The sequence below is a fragment of the Triticum dicoccoides genome, chromosome 4A (genome assembly GCF_002162155.2).
Source record: "Triticum dicoccoides isolate Atlit2015 ecotype Zavitan chromosome 4A, WEW_v2.0, whole genome shotgun sequence".
In the NCBI taxonomy this organism is placed as follows: domain Eukaryota; kingdom Viridiplantae; phylum Streptophyta; class Magnoliopsida; order Poales; family Poaceae; genus Triticum; species Triticum dicoccoides.
This window is the reverse complement of record NC_041386.1, coordinates 64,507,564-64,526,682: the sequence shown is the minus strand read 5'-3', so window position 1 is coordinate 64,526,682 and position 19,119 is coordinate 64,507,564. Positions and strand designations below refer to the sequence as shown.

At 52.4% G+C, this 19,119-nt stretch overlaps 1 protein-coding gene across 2 annotated transcripts; it reads left to right on the top strand.

The window, feature by feature from the left end:
* Nucleotides 1-5,600: 5,600 nt before the first annotated feature.
* On the top strand, nt 5,601-9,901 carry LOC119285006 (AP2-like ethylene-responsive transcription factor CRL5). Of its 2 annotated transcripts, none has more exons than XM_037564200.1 (9): nt 5,601-6,248; nt 6,336-6,894; nt 7,495-7,580; nt 7,728-7,736; nt 7,828-7,916; nt 8,005-8,078; nt 8,161-8,211; nt 8,318-8,394; nt 8,959-9,901. In XM_037564200.1, the coding sequence occupies exons 1-9, from the start codon at nt 5,939-5,941 to the stop codon at nt 9,585-9,587; spliced, it is 1,884 nt and encodes a 627-aa protein (XP_037420097.1). In that variant the 5' UTR covers nt 5,601-5,938; the 3' UTR covers nt 9,588-9,901. The 2 variants fall into 2 exon arrangements, with proteins under 2 accessions (XP_037420097.1, XP_037420098.1); XM_037564201.1 differs by having other exon boundaries at nt 5,603-6,248; nt 7,498-7,580.
* Nucleotides 9,902-19,119: the final 9,218 nt, after the last annotated feature.

Sequence of the window (19,119 nt, the reverse complement as noted above, 5' to 3'; positions counted from 1 at the left end):
ACATCAAGAGACGCTTCAATTCCATCCGCGATCAAGTCATGGAGGGAGACACAGAGATTTGCAAGATACGTACGGATCTGAATGTTGTAGACCCGTTGACTAAGCCTCTCTCACGAGCAAAACATGATCATCACCAAGACTCCATGGGTGTTAGAATCATTACAATGTAATCTAGATTATTGACTCTAGTGCAGGTGGGAGACTGAAGGAAATATGCCCTAGATGCAATAATAAAGTTGTTATTTATATTTCCTTATATCATGATAAATGTTTACTATTCATGCTAGAATTGTATTAACCGGAAACTTAGTACATGTGTGAATACATAGACAAATAGAGTGTCACTAGTATGCCTCTACTTAACTAGCTCGTTGATCAAAGATGGTTAAGTTTCCTAGCCATGGACAGAGTTGTCATTTGATAAACGGGATCACATCATTAGAGAATGATGTGATTGACTTGACCCATCCATTAGCTTAGCATGATGATCGTTTAGTTTACTGCTATTGCTTTCTCCATAACTTATACATGTTCCTATGACTATGAGATTATGCAACTCCCGAATACCGGAGGAACACTTAGTGTGCTATCAAACGTTACAACTTAACTGGGTGACTATAAAGATGCTCTACAGGTGTCTCTGATGGTGTTTGTTGAGTTGGCATAAACCGAGATTAGGATTTGTCACTGTGTATCGGAGAGGTATCTTTGGGCCCTCTCAGTAATGCACATCACTATAAGCCTTGCAAGCAATGTGACTAATGAGTTAGTTATGGGATGTTGCATTACGAAACGAGTAAAGAGACTTGCCGGTAACGAGATTGAACTAGGTTTTGAGATACCGATGATCGAATCTCGGGCAAGTAACATACGGATGACAAAGGGAACAACGTATGTTGTTATGTGGTTTGATCGATAAAGATCTTCATAGAATATGTAGCAACCAATATGAGCATCCAGGTTCCGCTATTGGTTATTGACCGGAGATGAGTCTCGGTCATGTCTACATAGTTCTCGAACCCGTAGGGTCCGCACGCTTAACGTTCGGTGACGATCAGTATTATGAGTTTATGTGTTTTTATGTACCGAAGGTTGTTCAGAGTCCCGGATATGATCACGGACATGACGAGGAGTCTCGAAATGGTCGAGACATAAAGATCGATATATTGGATGACTATATATGTTTGGACATCAGAATGGTTCCGAGTGAGTTCGGGCATATACCGGAGTACCGGGAGGTTACTGGAACCCCCCGGGATGTATATGGGCCTTATTGGGCCATAGTGGGAGAGAGGAGAAGGGAGCCTAGGAGGGGGCGCGCTCCCCCCAAGCCCAATCCGAATTGGGTGGGGGGCCGGCCCCCCTTTCCTTCCCCCTCTCTCCCCTTCCTTCCTCTCCTAATCCAACTAGGGAAGGGGGGATCCTACTCCCGGTGGGAGTAGGACTCCCTTGGGCGCGCCATAGAGGACCGGCCCCTCCCCCCTCCACTCCTTTATATAAGGGGGAGGGGGCACCCCATAGACACACAAGTTGACAATTGTCTTAGCCGTGTGCGGTGCCCCCCCTCCACCATAATCCACCTTGGTCATATCGTTGTAGTGCTTAGGCAACTCATCATCACTGTCATCACGCCATCGTGCTGACGAAACTCTCCCTCGACACTCAGCTGGATCTAGAGTTCGCGGGACGTCACCGAGCTGAATGTGTGCAGATCGCGGAGGTGCAGTACCTTCGGTGCTAGGATCGGTCAGATCGTGAAGACGTTCGACTACATCAACCGCGTTGTCATAACGCTTCCGCTTATGGTCTACGAGGGTACGTGGACAACACTCTTCCCCTCTCATCGCTATGCACCTCCATGATAGATCTTGCGTGTGCGTAGGAATTTTTTTGAAACTACTGCGTTCCCCAACACCTACTCGCATGCTTGACCGGATGAAGTATTGGGTGACCTCCTGCCGCCAAAGCATCCTTCCTCTTTGTCTATTTACGGCGGTCGGGCGATGTGTGTTGCTATGTTGACCTTGCGGGCAGCCACCATCGGCAGGTCCTCCGGCTCCGGGCCCGATGAGATTACTTACATCTCCGTTCACACCTCCTCTGGCTTCATCACCGCAGTGGATGGTGACGAGCGGGAACTAGGATGGGTGATGGCGGTGATCTGAGCGGAGACAATGGAACAATTACGAGTTTTGGCACGAAAACAATGTGGAATTGTACAAGTGTGCGGGCTCTGTCTCACTTCTGTGTGGGCCGAGGGTGTCGAATACCGACGTGACGGTTGTCGGGACATGTGATATGTTGGATTTTACTAGTAGGCCTTTGGCCCAAAGCCCAACTAAAATCTAAAGTTCTTATGGCCCATTCATGCATGTGTGGTATGAGTGAGACTAGTGCTTAGTCCCATACTGCTAGGTGAGAGTGAGTTGCACCACTTTATAAGGTGAGCTCTTCTAGCACTTGTATGTGCATGAGAAGACCAGACCTACACGTGTGTTCCTCCTCCTCGTTCGCCACGCCTCGCCTCGCCTCATCACGACGCGCCGTGTCGGGTTTCAGGAATGAGCCGAGCCGAGCATAAAGCTATGCGTGTTGTCTATATTTTTGCTACTCGAGAAAATTAATGAGTCATTAATTACTAATTAACGAATGCATTAATTACTCAGCCATTTCCGATTCTTTTGTATCGTGTGGTTGTTACTAACTTGAACGTGGGGTTTACTCCCATGACCTACCCGACCCGCACTACATAGACAGGCAGACGTCTACCCTAGCCGCTGACACAACATGTGGTTTCACACCATTCTAGAATATTGCACCACCACTCAAGTCTTCTCCATCTCTCCTTCCGGCGTGCACGCAAGAAGGGACAAGTGCCCTCTGGAACCCTGCCTCTTGTTATCCTATACGGGGCGGCCAAATTTTTGGGGAGCGCACTCGCACGACCGTTGGCAATGACGACTTTGCTAACGACAACTTCTTCCCCGACCTCGGCAACATGTTCATCAACGACATGGGCGACAACATCAACGCAGGCGGTTCTGCTCCTGCTGCACCGTATATGATTCTGTCCTCCTTATTTGAGATCGTACTAGAATTTCTATTTCTGTTATGTGCCTTATATTCGATCTATTCATCTACTTTGCTAGCCCGCATGATTAGTACATTTCTGTTATGTGCCTTATATTCGATCTATTCATCTACAAATACACACATTTTACGTAGTTTCACAAGCAAACAAATATAACATAGTTCCACAAGCCAAATAAATATATCATAGTTTACAAGCCAAATAAAAATTAAATTGTCTCAAATACATTTAAAAAAACATACATCTATTGGTTGCCAACATGAGCCCACATATGCTCAACCAAATCATCTTGCAGCTGAATGTGAGTTTCCAATCACGCATTTGATGATGAAATTGGGTGAACTGTTCAAATGTTGCCGCTCCTCCATGCTCAGGCACAACATTGTCACCCCAAAGTTGAAACCCTTGATCGTAGATATGTTTCGGGCGCTCATCCTCTACGACCATGTTATGCATGATCACACAAGCAGTCATCACCTCCCACAACTTCTTCGTGCTCCAAGTTCTAACAGGATACAAAATGATGCCCCATCGATATTGCAAAACACCAAAGGCATGCTCCACATCCTTCCTAGCACTCTCTTGCTCTTGGGAAATATCTCCTCCTCTTCTCTCTGACAGGGTTTGAGATTGTCTTCACAACAGTGGTCCACTAAGAATAGATACTGTCAGCTAGGTAGTATGCTTTGTTGTAGTTGTGGCCGTTGATGTTAACATTCACCGGCGGGTAGTTGCCTTTAGCAAGCCTTGCAAACACCGGCGAACAATCATTGTGCGATCCGGCCATGCCGAAGAAAGAGTGTCGGATCCAGAGATCTTGTGAGGCCACGACCTCAAGTATGATAGTGCAAGCCTTGACATGGCCCCTATACTGCCCTTTCCAAGTAGAAGCGCAACTCTTCCACTCCCAGTGCATACAGTCTATACTGCCAAGCATCGCCGGGAAGCCCTTGATGGCATTCATCGCCAACAAGCAGGCTGTATCTTCAGCATTTGGCCCTCTCAAGTACTCAGGGCCAAACACTGCAATCACAACCTTGCAGAACTTGTAAATGGAGTCTAGGAACGTAGACTCGCTCATACGGACGTACTCATCAATGAGATCACCCAGCACTCCAAATGCAAGCATCCGGATAGCTGCAGTGCATTTTTGATAAGAGGAGAAGCCAATCTTTCCAAGGGCATCCTCCTTGCACTTGAAATACTTATCATATCCGACCACCCCCTCCCGAATACGGTTGAAAACATGCCTAGCCATACGGAAACGGTGTCAGAATTGGTGATGTTTGAAGAGCGGGTTGGGTGTCTTAAAGTAGTCCTTTCAAAGAAGGTTGCGATTCAATGCCGGACTGTGCCTCGGGATCGAGCCTCGAAACAATGCACACTGCCTACTAAGGTGGTCATGGACGACCAACACAACAGCCACCATCTCCTCATCGTTGTATGAGGAATCATCGAAGTCGCAGAGGAAATTGTGGAAAAAGAACTCGTCGACAGAGTGCATATGTACCTTGGGGGCAAACTGTCGAACAGCTTGCAGTCGTCGTCGAAGAAGCTGGCCAGCGAAGAGAGGCGTGTCTCCCCTGGACCAGGCAGCTGATGAGTGTGGCGGCGACACACGAGCGTGGCGGCGACGAATGAAGGAGTTGGCCAGGGCCGCGGGGTGGCGACTTTGTGCTTGCGGCGACGTCGGTGGTGGTGGTGGTGGGGGGGGGAAGCTGCGGTGGTCCGACGGCGAGGCGGTGGTGGCATCGAGGTGGGAGGTTGCGGTGTGGGGGAGGTGTGTGGGGTGCGGACTGTTGGCAAGGGGCACCGGACTGGGCGGCGACGGCGACGGGATGGGGTGGGCGGGGGCTTGCTATCGATGGGGGTGGAAGAGAATGGCCTATATGCCATCGACTCGTGGGCCAGGAGGAGGAGTAGGCGCGGGTGGCGCACGTCCGCTTCATGTCTGCGCCAACACATATGAGGACCAAATCAGGGCTAGGAATAGGTCATCCGGCGGACGAAAAGCGGACGCGTGTCATTTAAGTCGGCGCGTTGGACCGATGTTTCTGTCCACAGCGATTCAAATGGACACGTGTTTACAAAATGGGTCTACGCGTTGGAGTTGCTCGTAGGTTGAAGATGCCCTTATCGGATACACTCACCTGTTCGCTCTCTCTCCTCTCACGTAACTCCATGAAGCCTGTGCCGAAAGCAGCCTTCTTTCAGCCACTCTGGGCAGCATTCAGCTACTATGTCTAGGCAGCAGCGCTACTAGTGCATGACAGGTTGAGAGAGAGTGAGACGGAGAGGCACTAGACGGTAGGAGGAGGCTGGCCATCTTGTCCAATGGCAACTCCACGATTAAATTCTTGCATCTTTATAGGGGTTAGTCTGTGTGTATGTGTCGCCGCGTGAGTTTTCAACAGCACCGGACGTGGCCTCGCCCCAGTAAAAAGAGGGTGGAGTGGGAACCCAAGGGACTTGAAGAAACACACACACACACGACATCTTTTACCCAATCCAATCACAGATCCCCATGGAACGAGAGGTATGGGGAGGCCAAGAACAAACAGGCCCCTAGATTTTATATGCCCGCTCTAATGAAATTGCATTAGGGCAGGGCTCAGGAGAGAGTGGTACTTATCCACCGCTTTGCTTTCGCCTTTGGCTTGCTTGGCCCCTCCCTCTCATTCCTTTTGCTCAGCTCACGGGTCCCTCTCGCCCGTCTTCCTCGTAGTTCACTTCTCTTTTACCACTACTGCCTCCATCTCCATGTCGTCGCTCGGACAAGGGTAGTAGTAGAGCTCAGCTCAGAGTGAAAGCCAAGCAAGAAGCGTTTTCGTCTGTGTTTGGTTGTTGATGAGAACGATGGCCAGCGGCGGCAACTGGTTAGGCTTCTCCCTCTCCCCGCACATGGCCATGGAGGTGCCCTCCTCCTCTGAACCCGACCACGCTCAGCCTGCTAGCGCTAGTGCTATGTCTGCTTCTCCCACCAACGCCGCGACCTGCAACCTCCTATTCTCCCAACCCGCGCAAATGGCCGCTCCACCTCCTGGATACTACTACGTCGGCGGCGCCTATGGGGATGGCACCAGCACCGCTGGCGTCTACTACTCCCACCACCCCGTCATGCCCATCACGTCCGATGGATCTCTGTGCATCATGGAAGGTCTGCTCACTGTTGCACTTCTCTCTCTTCTCTTGGTTCCCGTTGTTGCAAACGCCGATATTAATCTTTCGTGCTGCCATCACGTAGGGATGATGCCGTCGTCCTCGCCGAAGCTCGAGGACTTCTTGGGTGGCGGCAATGGCAGCGGACATGACGCGGTCACCTACTACAGCCACCAGCAGCAGGACCAACAAGACCAGGAGGCAAGCAGAATCTACCACCACCATCAACAGCAGCAGCAGCAGCTAGCGCCCTACAACTTCCAGCACTTGACGGAAGCAGAGGCGATCTACCAAGAGGCCACGGCGCCGATGGACGAGGCAATGGCCGCTGCCAAGAACCAGCTGGTGACGAGCTACGGCTCATGCTACAGCAACGCGGGGATGCAGCCGCTGAGCCTGTCCATGAGCCCCAGGTCCCAGTCCAGCAGCTGCGTCAGCGCAGCTCCTCAGCAGCATCAGATGGCTGCGGCCGCTGCTGCTGCCTCCTTGGCTGCTTCCCAGGGAGGCAGTAATGGTGGTGGGGAGCAGGAGCAGTGCGTGGGGAAGAAGAGGGGCACTGGGAAGGGAGGCCAGAAGCAGCCCGTTCATCGCAAGTCCATCGACACGTTTGGGCAGAGGACCTCCCAGTATAGGGGCGTCACCAGGTAAGTTGCTTATACTACAGATATTTAGCTTTTGGATTCACGTATGATCTCAACTTGCTCAATAGTGCTACCATCTTTTGCAAGTTCTATTTCATCATTTTACATTGCTGATCTTGTGCAAATAAACTAATGTCAACTAATTCCTAGTTCCTTTATTTTTCCAAAATAAATAAATTCCTGGTTCATTTGGAAGGAATATGGTAGTGGTAGTACTACTAGTACTACTGTTTGTGCCTTATGTTTTGCCCTGTGATTTTGTCCTACTTAGCAGCATTGATGTCTGCAGTGTTCCACTGATGCATCTGCAGTTCTTGCTATTTAGTAGGGCACCTAGTACCCATAGTTCGTTCCAAAACAAATTAATGCCATGGAACCGTTAGATTTATTCACCCACAACATGCTTAATTTGTTCCATCCCTCAAGATTAAAGACTGAGCGCAATGCACCTGTTGCTTCTGATGCCTCTTCAGTTCTTTACATTGATGAGACACCACCTACCTGCTCTTTTGTTTTTGACCAAATCACCTGATCCAACCTGCCTCCCTTTTTATATTGTTTATATCGCATGACCAAGGTTTGGGTGTGTTTGATCCACTGGAGCAGGCACAGGTGGACTGGGAGATATGAAGCCCACCTCTGGGACAACAGCTGCAAGAAGGATGGGCAGACAAGGAAAGGGAGGCAAGGTTGATCACTAGCTCAACTTCTAGCACAAATTGTATCAAAATCATATGCATGAGTCACCTTCTGATATAACTCCACCTAACATTTTGATACATGTTCTTCTTCTTGTGTATGTCAACATGTCTGGCTCGAATGGTGTCTTCTTGCAGTTTATCTAGGTAAAATTTGCTTCATATATACGGAGTACTTTGCTGCAGCACTTGTATCAAGCTGTGTCCTAGTTCCTGACATTTTCTTTATGTGGGCTAGGTGGTTATGACAATGAAGACAAGGCTGCCAGGGCTTATGATCTGGCTGCTCTGAAATATTGGGGGCCGTCGACGAACACCAATTTCCCGGTATGGATGACAGCATGGATTGGTTCATGGAAACTAAAACTGTCGATATCGGTTTCTATACTGTGAACTGATGTGTTGAGTTTCACAGCTAGAAAATTATCGAGAGGAGGTCGAGGAGATGAAAAGCATGACAAGGCAGGAATTCGTTGCACACTTGAGAAGGTAAAAAGCAGGAGTCATTTTTCTCCCACTCTAGATCAATTTTTTATTGATAGATTCAGCAATAAGTTTGTGATGCCTACAGGAGAAGCAGCGGGTTTTCTCGTGGTGCTTCGATATATCGAGGAGTAACGAGGTAAGATGCTTACACATTTCCCTCAACTAAGAAAAATATTGCATGAGAGAAAAGTCTGAATAATATGAGCGGAAAACAATCTCAACGCGCCGATGTTGCATTTCAGGCATCATCAGCATGGAAGATGGCAAGCTAGGATTGGCAGGGTTGCTGGCAACAAAGACTTGTATCTCGGCACTTTCAGTAAGAACGATCGACATATCCGCTTGTTTTTATATACTTACTAACCAAAAGAGTTTTCACAAAGTTATGTGCTATAAGTGAAAGAAGCTTTCAGTGCTAATCTCAAGTAGCAGGGGGTACTATTATCGATGCAAGTATGCTAATTGTCGCGTCAAAGTAGATTTGCTAGAGAATGTAGTAGACACCCAACAGAAGCTTTTACTGTTAAACCTCTAGTTTTGTGCGTTGCTTTGGGATCTATAGTAACTAACTTTAGCTCGTGGAGTACATCTGCAACTGCGATGCATCCTTCCCTGATCATTCTTTGCTTTTCCAGATGTTTTATGCTTTTCATAAGGCTGTGACCTCTGTACAAAGCTATCGGTTGACTGTCTCGAATACCCCCTTGGACTGAAAATTCAATCACACTAGCACGACGCAAAAAGCAATCAGATCGGAAATCGTACTTTGCAATAGGAATCTACCTTGGTTTCCTAATGAGTGAACAAGGAGGATATTAATCATCGATGACGTCTTCTAAAGGGTACATGAAATCTTAACAAAACCTACTGAATCTTTGTACAGCCACTCAGGAAGAAGCAGCCGAGGCCTACGACGTAGCCGCGATCAAGTTCCGTGGCCTGAACGCCGTGACCAACTTCGACATAACCAGATACGACGTGGACAAGATCATGGAGAGCAGCTCTCTGCTGCCCGGTGACGAAGCGCGCAAGGTCAAGGCGGTCGAGGCAGCCAACCACGTGCCTGCCATGCACAACGGCGGCGGGGAGATCAGCCATGCCGAAGAAGGAAGCTCCGGCGTCTGGAGGATGGTACTCCATGGAACACCGCAGCAAGCTGCACAGTGCACCCCCGAGGTGGCAGACCTTCAGAAGGGCTTCATGGGCGGCGGCGACCCTCGCTCGTCCCTGCATGGCATCGCCGGGTTCGACGTCGAGTCGGCGGCGCATGACATCGACGTCTCAGGCAAGATCAACTACTCCAACCCGTCCTCCCTGGTGACCAGCCTCAGCAACTCGAGAGAGGGGAGCCCAGAGAGGTTCAGCCTGCCCTCGCTGTACGCCAAGCATCCCAACGCCGTCAGCGTCGCCAGCATGAGCCCGTGGATGGCGATGCCAGCGCCGGCCGCCGCCCACGTGTTGAGGGGGCCGAATTCCTCCATGCCTGTGTTTGCTGCCTGGACGGACGCATAGCCGCGCTGCTGCTGCTCAAATCTTGCTGTCGCTGGCCATGTTGCGTAAACTGGAGCTGAGTTAGTAGCGTCGGTTGCTCATTCCACTTGTGTTGAGCTGGGAAGGCAAGGCTGGTTAATTGGTTATCACGAAGGTGGTGTAGTGTTAGTGGTAGTGGTACGCAGGAGAAGCAGGCATTAGTCTCTAGCTCACCGAACTTGTAGCAGTACGTAGTATTCTTACTTACTTTCTCTTGAGCCTCTTTTTATGCAATCTCCTGGGAATGTATTATCATGCATGCATGCATGGCTTACAAGTTACAACAATGCATGGAAGGAGGCTGCCCCAAGAAAAGTGAAAGGGTTTGTGGGATCGGGACTGAGCTGATGTGTCTTTGTCCGTACGCTTGTTTTTTCTTTCTTTTTTGCGACGAAAAGGCGGGTATTTATTCCAGATTCACAGGATTACAATCGGCAACGACTAGTTCAGCGACACAAGAGGGAGGTTGGGTAAGCCAGCACCCAGTGCTATCCCCGCTATGTCTAGAATTCGCTAAAGAATCTGCAACCCTGTTTTGTTCACAACATTTTTACAGGAGTGGACAGGTTTTTATCTGTGCAATCAAATGGTACGCTCGTTTATCCGTACGCTTGTTAGTGGGTCAAGTAGTGGACAGGTTTCTGTAATCTAATAATCAGTGGGGTCGTGAGGTGCATGCAATTCACTGCCGATGCTGGTCTTTTGACCAGTGTCTCAGGCCGCTTGTCTCACGTCCTTTTGCTTTCTCTGCATGGCGCGGCACTTGCTCATATGATGGCGATGAGTATCATAAACATTCCCCTCTTTTCCCATCCCTTCCCGTATGAAGGGAGCGTCCTACGTTCCGGTGCAAATAATTCCAAAGCGGCCGAGAGATTCGCAGGGCATGTTTCCATGTCCCGACCTCAACCTGCGGGTTCATGATGGCATGGCATGCCATGGCCCCGGCCCGGGATGACATGTAGGATCCAAAGTGGCGGAGGATGCTGGTGTAGATGCGGCTGCCTGGCCATGGTTATATTTGTGACGTTGGAAAAGCATGCATGCATGCATGCATGCATGTCACAGTGAATAAAAGAAGGGAAATCATGGGTCCGTCCTCAACGGTGGAGGAGGAGGAGGAGGACGTGTTGGTGTACGTACGACGGGTTACAGGGAGAAGTAGGCCGCCCTTTTGAATGCTAGCTAGGATAGGAGTAGCGCTCGCTCACGCGCACTCACGTCGTCCTCCTCCTGGAATCTCGAATGCTCGCTGCGGCATGCTTTGCTTGCTTTTCTGCTCGTAGTATAGTACCTAGTACGTTGTCGCTGTCGCGTCCAGTGTTTCCCGGCACAGGGAACCGGAGGCGACGCCGGCCTTTGACTCCCCTACATTGGCGGCTACTAGCCGGAAGGGCCATGCCCGCACAGTGCAGTGCGTGCCCCGACCTCCCTCCCGCCCTAGTCCCTTGCCTCTCCGCGCGAGACAGCGTTGCCCGGTCCATCCCATGTGCCCCGCCGCGCTATAACCGGGGCCAGGCCGGACCCCACGCCGCCGCGGGGCTCACTTTAAAGCCGTCGGCCGCAGCGGCACACAGTGGTGGCGCGTGGTCTCGTACGCTTCGTCGGGTGGGGTCGGCGATGGCGCGGTGGCCGTGGGTGGCGTTTTGGCGTCGCCGTGTTGTGCGCTTGTGACGACAAGCAGCTCAGGCGGGCGGTGCGGCAAGGAGCCTGCTCGCGGTTAGCAGACAGGCCGTGTCGCCGAGCGCCTTGCCGGCGGTCTTTTCGCTGCGCCGGACCCGCCCCCGGGCCGACGCTTGCTTGCTTACCTGCAGCCTGCTGAGCGCTGCATGCTACATGCATCCATCCTGGCGTGTTGTTTCGGTTTTGATAACCACGGGGCTCTCCCGCTCTCGACCTAGATCTTCCTCAACCGGGGACTCCTGCAGAGGCCGGAGTTTACCCCGCTACAGGCTATGGCGTCGAGTTAATTGCGCCGTGGTCCAGGTCCACGATGATTCGTCGGCTGCCTTCAACTGTTTGAGCAGGTAGGTGCTGCTGCTTAAGAGCATGGTTAATAGTCCAACCAGCTGCTGGCTATATGATTTTGCCACGTCAATTATAGCCAAGCTCAAAGCAACTTCAACCGGAAGACCCATTTCGTCCGCCCACGTCTGTTTGGATCGCCGCGAACAAAAATACTGGCCTAACGCGATGATCCATTCGCAAAACCCATCCGCTTCGCGTCTGTGCGGACTCATTTCCGGCCCAAATTTGGGTTTGAAATGCGTCGGCGTGGACGCGAAGCGAACGCGCCGCGCGTCCGCTCGGTGTCCGCCGCGTCCCCACATGTCGGCCAGCCAATAACCCTAAGCGGTCATAATTAACGTGGTCACCTACCGAGGGCCCGCCTGACAGTGTGTGGAAGGGCCGCGTGCCCATCCTTTTTAATGGACGCGTGCGGCGGTGCCAGCCTCATCCACTCTCGGTCCACATCTGGCCACCTTTGCTCCCCCGCTGGCGACCACAAAACCCTAGCCAGCCAGTCAGCCCGAAACCCTAGCAAAGCCATGGGCATCTTCAGCGGGAAGGGAGGGAGGAAGGGAAGGTTCAGCACTGGCGCGAGCCCTTCCCGCGGGCTTCCTCCTCCATCGCCGCTGGCTAGACGCGGCACGTCACCACAGGAGCGGGAGCGGCTGTACATCCCAGTCAACCAGGCGCGGTGGTACTTGGAGTACTGCCAGCCCCTGCAGTACCTGGATGTGAACTTGCGCACGGGTAGCATCTGGACCCGCAGAGCATCCCCATGCAGGCGACGCTCGGTCCGTGTGGGCGCACATGGAGGAGGTTTCCCGGCGGCGCGAGCTCCTTACGTCGGAGCAGCACACCATGCATCCCTACGTGTCAGACTCTCCCAACTGGGAGCACTGGTTTGTGCTAGAGCACGAGGAGGAGCGCCGCCTCGTCCACATCAACCACAACTTTCCACCCCCGCCCATGCAGGTAAAGCCGGAGGAAGAGCAGGCGGAGGCGGATTACCAAGCCGCCCTCGAGGATGCCCTGCAGCACGCGGTGGAGGCGAGCTGACACCACCTCCCACGGGCCGCTCGTCGTCGAGCCCAAGGCCGAGCCGGGGCGCGAACCAACGCCCACGCGAAAGCGGTCAACGCCGCCCCCACTTGGTCTGAGGAGTCCTATTCGTGGACCGGCGAGCTCCATGAGTGGGTGAGCGTGCATCCCTGCTACTTCGTCTCCACGCCGGAAGAGGAGGCGGCCCACCTTGAGCGCTGGAAGGCACATTGAATCGCGGAGGAGGGGGCGTCGCTGAATGGCAGATGCGCCGGGAGCAGCAGCTACGCCGCGAGGAGAAGGCGTTGCGACTTGAGGAGGAATAGGAGGAGCGTGCCTGCCTTGCCGCTATGCAGCCGCCGTAGCAGCCGCTGGAGGAGGCTGTCCTAGCGGCCTATCAATCCGCGTTCGGTTGGGCTAGGCCGCCTTCCGTCTTCATCGACCTCGGCGGCGGCGACGACGACGACAAGGGCAAGGGCAAGGCGGTCTACTAGGGCAACGTGTGGGCGTTTATTAGAATATATTTTTAATGTTTAGTTATGTTTAAGTGGACTTTGGCCAGCATTTCACCGGCCATTTATATATAATTATGCTTGATTAAGTCTGTTTCGGCCACGTCGGCAAAAGTGGGTATGCCTTACATTGGGCACACCTGCCGACCCACATCAAAAAGCGGACGTGCACGTCTGCCTGGCCGACCCAAACGGACGAAAACCGAACAATGTGTTTGGGTTGGCGTGTTGGAGTTGCTCTTATAGCCAGCAAGTATAATAGTTAGATGTAAATAAGTACTATTTCATTGATACATAACCCACCTCTCTCTTTTTCACAAAGTCTTTAGGAGCACGTGCTACAGTCGGTTGTTAGTTTGTAGCCCACTTGTCTTGTCTTTCCTCTTTTCTCTCTTCCAACCCAGCATAAATATACTATTTTAAGTTTGCCCTTCCTACATCATTTTATTGTACTTGCTCTAAAAGACATAGGGGGTGTTTGGTTAGGTTTAACCTTGGAGTTTGGTTCATGAGCCAAAAAACAACATAATTGCTGCTACAGTCTATGTCGTCGAGTTAATTGTGTCGTGATCCAGGTCGACGATGATTCGTCGACTGCCTTCATTTGTTTGAGCATGTAGGTGCTGCTGCATAAAAGATGTAGGGGGTGTTTGGTTAGGTTTAACCTTGGGGAGTTTGACTCATAAGCCAAAACAACTAAATGTCTCGGTCGATGCTATATTCATGAGATTTTACATTAAGATCCGTGCAAATATTTCTTTTCGTTTTTTCTTCTTTCTTACATGTTATGTGAATTGTCTAAGACTTGGTTAAGTCCTGGTCGACTGAGACCTAACCACACCCAAACCAAAAACCAACAAAATTGCTAAATTTTAGCTGGATGAAAACAATTGGTTGATTTTCATCCTTTTTTTCTTCCAGCCGTGCGTTCTCTGTGCTGAGATTCGTGCTGGATTTTCTTTTCCATGTCTTCGTTGGCTTGTTGCTGGGCCTGTAAAAAAATTGGGGCGACCTGTTATTTTCTCGTTTCTGGCGGCTTGGGTCGGAGTCCACTTTTATTTTTTATTTTCTCCTCCCATAGTTGCCTTTGTCCCTTCCCCTTTCACATTTCCAGCGGACATGATGAGAGGCCGAGAGGAGATAGAGATAGATAGAGAGAGAGAGAGGCATGTTGATTTGGAGCTCCCCTCGCTGCTCGCTTCAGTGCTTTCATGGTCAGGCGTCCGACGCTCTCCTCCCCTACTGCTGCATCTCCCCATGTGGTTGTGGATTTCATTCCCTTCCCTCCCCTACATCTTCCCCACCGTTGCATCTCTTTCTCTATTCAGGATTTTCAATGCGTTGGATGGCCCAAGGGATATCTCCCACATGAGCCAAAGTGGCGTGTCCCTCACCCCAACTTGAGAGGCAAGTGGTGCGTGAGAGGAAGGGACCCATTGGTGCGCCGGCCCTAGGTGTTTGCCTCACTCCCCAAGTCATACCCCCTCTGGCCATCTGTAAATAGAAGGGAGGGGCACCTGTTGGTAAACGTTGCATGGAAAAACAAAAAAAGTTACGCACACGCATCTATCCATGGAGATGCCTAACAATGAGAGGGGAGAGTGTGTCTGCGTACCCTCATAGACCGTAAGTGGAAGCATTTAACAACGCGGTTCATGTAGTCGAACTTCTTCACGCTCCAACCGATCAAATACCGAAAGCACGACACCTCCGCGTTCTGCACACGTTCAGCTCGATGACGTCATCTTCCTTCTTGATCCAACAAGACGACGAGGTAGTAGATGAGTTTCGGAAGCATGACGTCATGGCGACGGTGATGGTGAAGCTATCTCCGCAAGGATTCGCCTAAGCACTACGAAAATATGACCAGGTGTGTAAATGGTGGAGGGGGCGCCGCACACGACTAAGATAATGTTCTGGTGTGCTAGGCACCCCCCTCCTACATATATATTTGTGGGGGGAGGGAGCAGCCAGGAGGGCGCCCCAAGTAGGCCGAATCCTACTTGTGGTCTCCTCCCAAGTGGCGCCCCCTGCCATCTTTAGGTGCGGGGGAGAGGCAGTGGAGGGAGCCCCCCTTTCCTTTCTCCCATGAGAAGGGAAAGGCGGGAGGGGCTCGCCCTCCCCCCTTTCCTTCCGTAGAGCCAGCTGTCGTGGTTCTAAGCCTGACAGTAGAGTGGGGGGTAGGTATGGAGAGGCAAGGTCCTAGCTATGGAGAGGTTGTAAGCACAAAGGATGTACGAGTTCAGGCCCTTCTCGGAAGAAGTAACAGCCCTACGTCTCGGAGCCCGGAGGCGGTCGAGTGGATTATGAATGTGTGAATTACAAGGTGCCGAACCCTTCTGCCTGTGGAGGGGGGTGGCTTATATAGAGTGCGCCAGGACCCCAGCCAGCCCACGCAGGAGAGGGTTTAAGGTGAGTTAAGTCTGGGGCGTTACAGGTAACGCCCCACATAAAGGCCTTTACTATCATAAAGTCTACTTGATTACAGGCCGTTGCAGTGCAGAGTGCCTCTTGACCTCCTGGTGGTCGAGTGGGTCTTCGTGGTCGAGTCCTTCAGGCCAGTCGAGTGAATCCTCGTTGGTCGACTGGAAGGCGACCTCTTCTAAGGATGTCCTGGGGTAAGTTATTTGGATCAGGTCCATGACCCTACCCTAGGTACATAACCCCATCATTAGCCCCCGAATGGATTGAGGCTTCGAGTGAAGAAGGAGTTGATGTCGTTTCCGATTAACCTTTGTGCTCCGGTTGTGCGCTGTTCTGGACCAAAGAATCCCTTTGTCGACAGGAAACAACTTGCCTTCAGTCGACTCGATCCATTCTGTTTTTGCGTCGAGTGATCTTTCAGGCTTCGACGATCTCCGAGCGACGGATCGCCGGAAACACCGCGCCTGACAGACTGATTTGTTGCTCGCGGATTCCGCGGGATGCGAAATTTTGGGGTGCGCGCGAAGCGGGGCGGACCGCGGCGTTCGGATGGGACGGGGCATGGACGCCTCGATCTCCGCGTCGCCTTTTTCGCCACGTATCCCGTCTGCATAACTGTTCCAGATATGATTAGATCGACCGGGCCCACCTGTCATCCACTCGGAAGGGACCTTATAAATGTGTCCGGCGAGGATTTCTGTGCTGCGCCTTAGCATTCTCCCCCTCTCTCTGCTTCCTTCCTCCCTGCTTAGCGTGCTCGCTCTCGCCCCCGCACCACTTCCCTTTGCGCATCTCGCCGGCGACCATGGCCAAGGAGAAGACGGCGGCGCTGGAGCGCGCAAAGAAGGCGTCGGCATCGGAGAAGGCGAAAGGAAGATCCACCACCCGCGGAGGGTCCTCGTCCAGATCCCGCCTGCCGAAGGGCTGGGTCCAAGGAGACTGGATCCAGTCGACCATCACGGAGAATGACCTCCTCGACATGGCCAACGAGGGCTTGATCCCCCACGGAGCTGCGAGGCTTCCGGGGAAGGAGTGGCAGCCCCAGCCAGAAGAGGGTGAGTGTGTGCTTTTGGCCACCCATGTTGATCGCGGGTTTTCCTTGCCACCGAGTGTTTTCTTTCGTGGCTTCTTGAATTTCTTCGGAGCGCAGCTCCACCATTTTACCCCAAACTCCATTGCCTATCTTGCTGCTTTCGTGTCCATGTGTGAGGGTTTCTTGGGCTGTCGACCGCACTGGGGTTTGTTCAAGCATATATTCACGTGTCGCTCTCAGACCGTGAAGAAGGCGAGTCCAGGCGACGAAAAGACCCGAGTTGTCCAAATGTGTGGGGGTTTGGGCATCCAGGTGAGGAATAAGAGCACCTTCCCGCCCATGACCTTTCCCGAGTCCGTTAGAGGCTGGCAGTCGACTTGGTTCTACTGCCAGGTCCAGTCGACGCCAGGGCAGTCGAGTGGACTCCCTCCGTTCACCATGGACCGAGTGAGCAAGCCTTCCCCTCTGAAGCTGATTCCGGAGGAGAGAGCCGACGTGAAGATGTTGATGGAGCGCGTGGTGCAGTTGGTTCGGGAGGGAGTGACAGGCATGGACCTCTTGGAGGTTTTCCTCAGGCGTCGCATCCAGCCTCTCCAGTTCCGGAGCCACTGCATGTGGTTGTACTGTGGGACCGAAGACGAGACTAGAGTCCATCCAGAAGCAGTCGACGATGTCACTCTGGAAAGATGGATGGCAGCCGTCACCGGAAACAAGGACAACCCACGCGGAGCCAGAAGGATTCCTCCACTCGACCACAACAGTGATCCAAATAAGGTACACTTGCCCTGCTCTCCACTGCATTCTTGTCGCATTCATCACTGTCCACTCTGCCGACTGGTCGACTGATCATTGTCTTGATATCTGCTAGGCCCTCACCGAGCTGTACTCGATGCCTAATGGGGCACAAACTCCGACTGAGGAGGGTGAGGCGAGTGGGGGCGAGAGCCAGGACGAGGAGGAATGGGACTCGGACGTTGCAGGGGACGACGACGACGATGATGATGACGACGGCGATGATGATGATGCCGAAGACGAGGAGGAAGAGGAGGAGGTCGTGCCACCGCGCTCGGAAAGGCGGTCGAAGCTCGTCCACGACCCTTCGACTGAACGTGGCAAGGGGGTTGCGACGCAGTCGACCAAGCGCCCTAGGACCACTTCTCCAGCGCCGACTGAAAAGGCGCCGAAGCAGCTTAGGGGGGCTCCGCCAAAGCCGACCAAGCTCCTGCCGAAGATGAAGGTGTCCATCCCCACCATATCAGGGTAATTGTGCTGCTCATATTTTCTTATTCTGCGCGAACTTTATCTCTGGTCGACACTGAAGTTAGTCGACCGATCCTTTGGAGTTGCAGTGCTGCTACTTCTAAGACCTCGGCCCGGGCTGACGACCACGAGATGGAGGATGCAGCAACTTCGAACCCAGGTACTGTATTCTTAACATCGTTCTTAGTCGACTGACTCGCGATCTCTGATCCTGATTCTTCTCCGCAGCTCCACCCAATACTGTTATCAATCTCCCTGATGACGATGATGATGAAGAAACACTGGCACGCAGGAGGAGTCGGAAAGCGTCCGCCAGTAAAGTGCCTCAGGATGTGACAGCGCCTGAGATTCTGACTGTGGAAGAAGAGAACATCACTCGACACACGGTGTCCTTCGCAAATCCCCTGACGAGTGCTCAGCAGCCCTCCCTCTTCACGACGCACCACGTCCCAGAGGACCAAGCTGGCGCAGCGAAGGAGGCAATACGCCAGGCGGGGCTCATGATGGAGCAGCTGAAGACTATCCGGGACGCGAGCCAGGCAGCTTATGACGCCAGCTCTGCCCTCCAAATCAATGTCCAGGTCAGTCGACCGCTGTTTGTTCTGTTGGATATGCTACCAAAAACTTTTCTTTTCCGGAATTTATAATAATCACCCACTGGGTGTGTCGAATAAACTCCGTGTTAGCGGGGGCACGCTGAGTGCACCCGCTGGGTGTAGCCCCCAAGGCTAAGGTCGACTGCTGGTAGTCGGCCTTAGTCTTTATGATGTCAACCTTTCTGCCAGTCGACTGGTCGACTGGATTTCACAAACCGGTGGGGGCACGCTGAGTGCACCCACTGGGTGTAGTCCCCAAGGCTAAGGTCGACTGCTGGCAGTCGGCCTTAGTCTTTATGATGTCAACCTTTCTGCCAGTCGACTGGTCGACTGGATTTCACAAACCGGTGGGGGCACGCTGAGTGCACCCACTGGGTGTAGTCCCCAAGGCTAAGGTCGACTGCTGGTAGTCGGCCTTAGGCTTTATGATGTCAATCTTTCTGCCAGTCGACTGGTCGACTGGATTTCACAAACCGGTGGGGGCACGCTGAGTGCACCCACTGGGTGTAGTCCCCAAGGCTAAGGTCGACTGCTGGCAGTCGGCCTTAGTCTTTATAATCTCAACCTTTCTGCCAGTCGACTGGTCGACTGGATTTCACAAACCGGTGGGGGCACGCTGAGTGCACCCACTGGGTGTATTC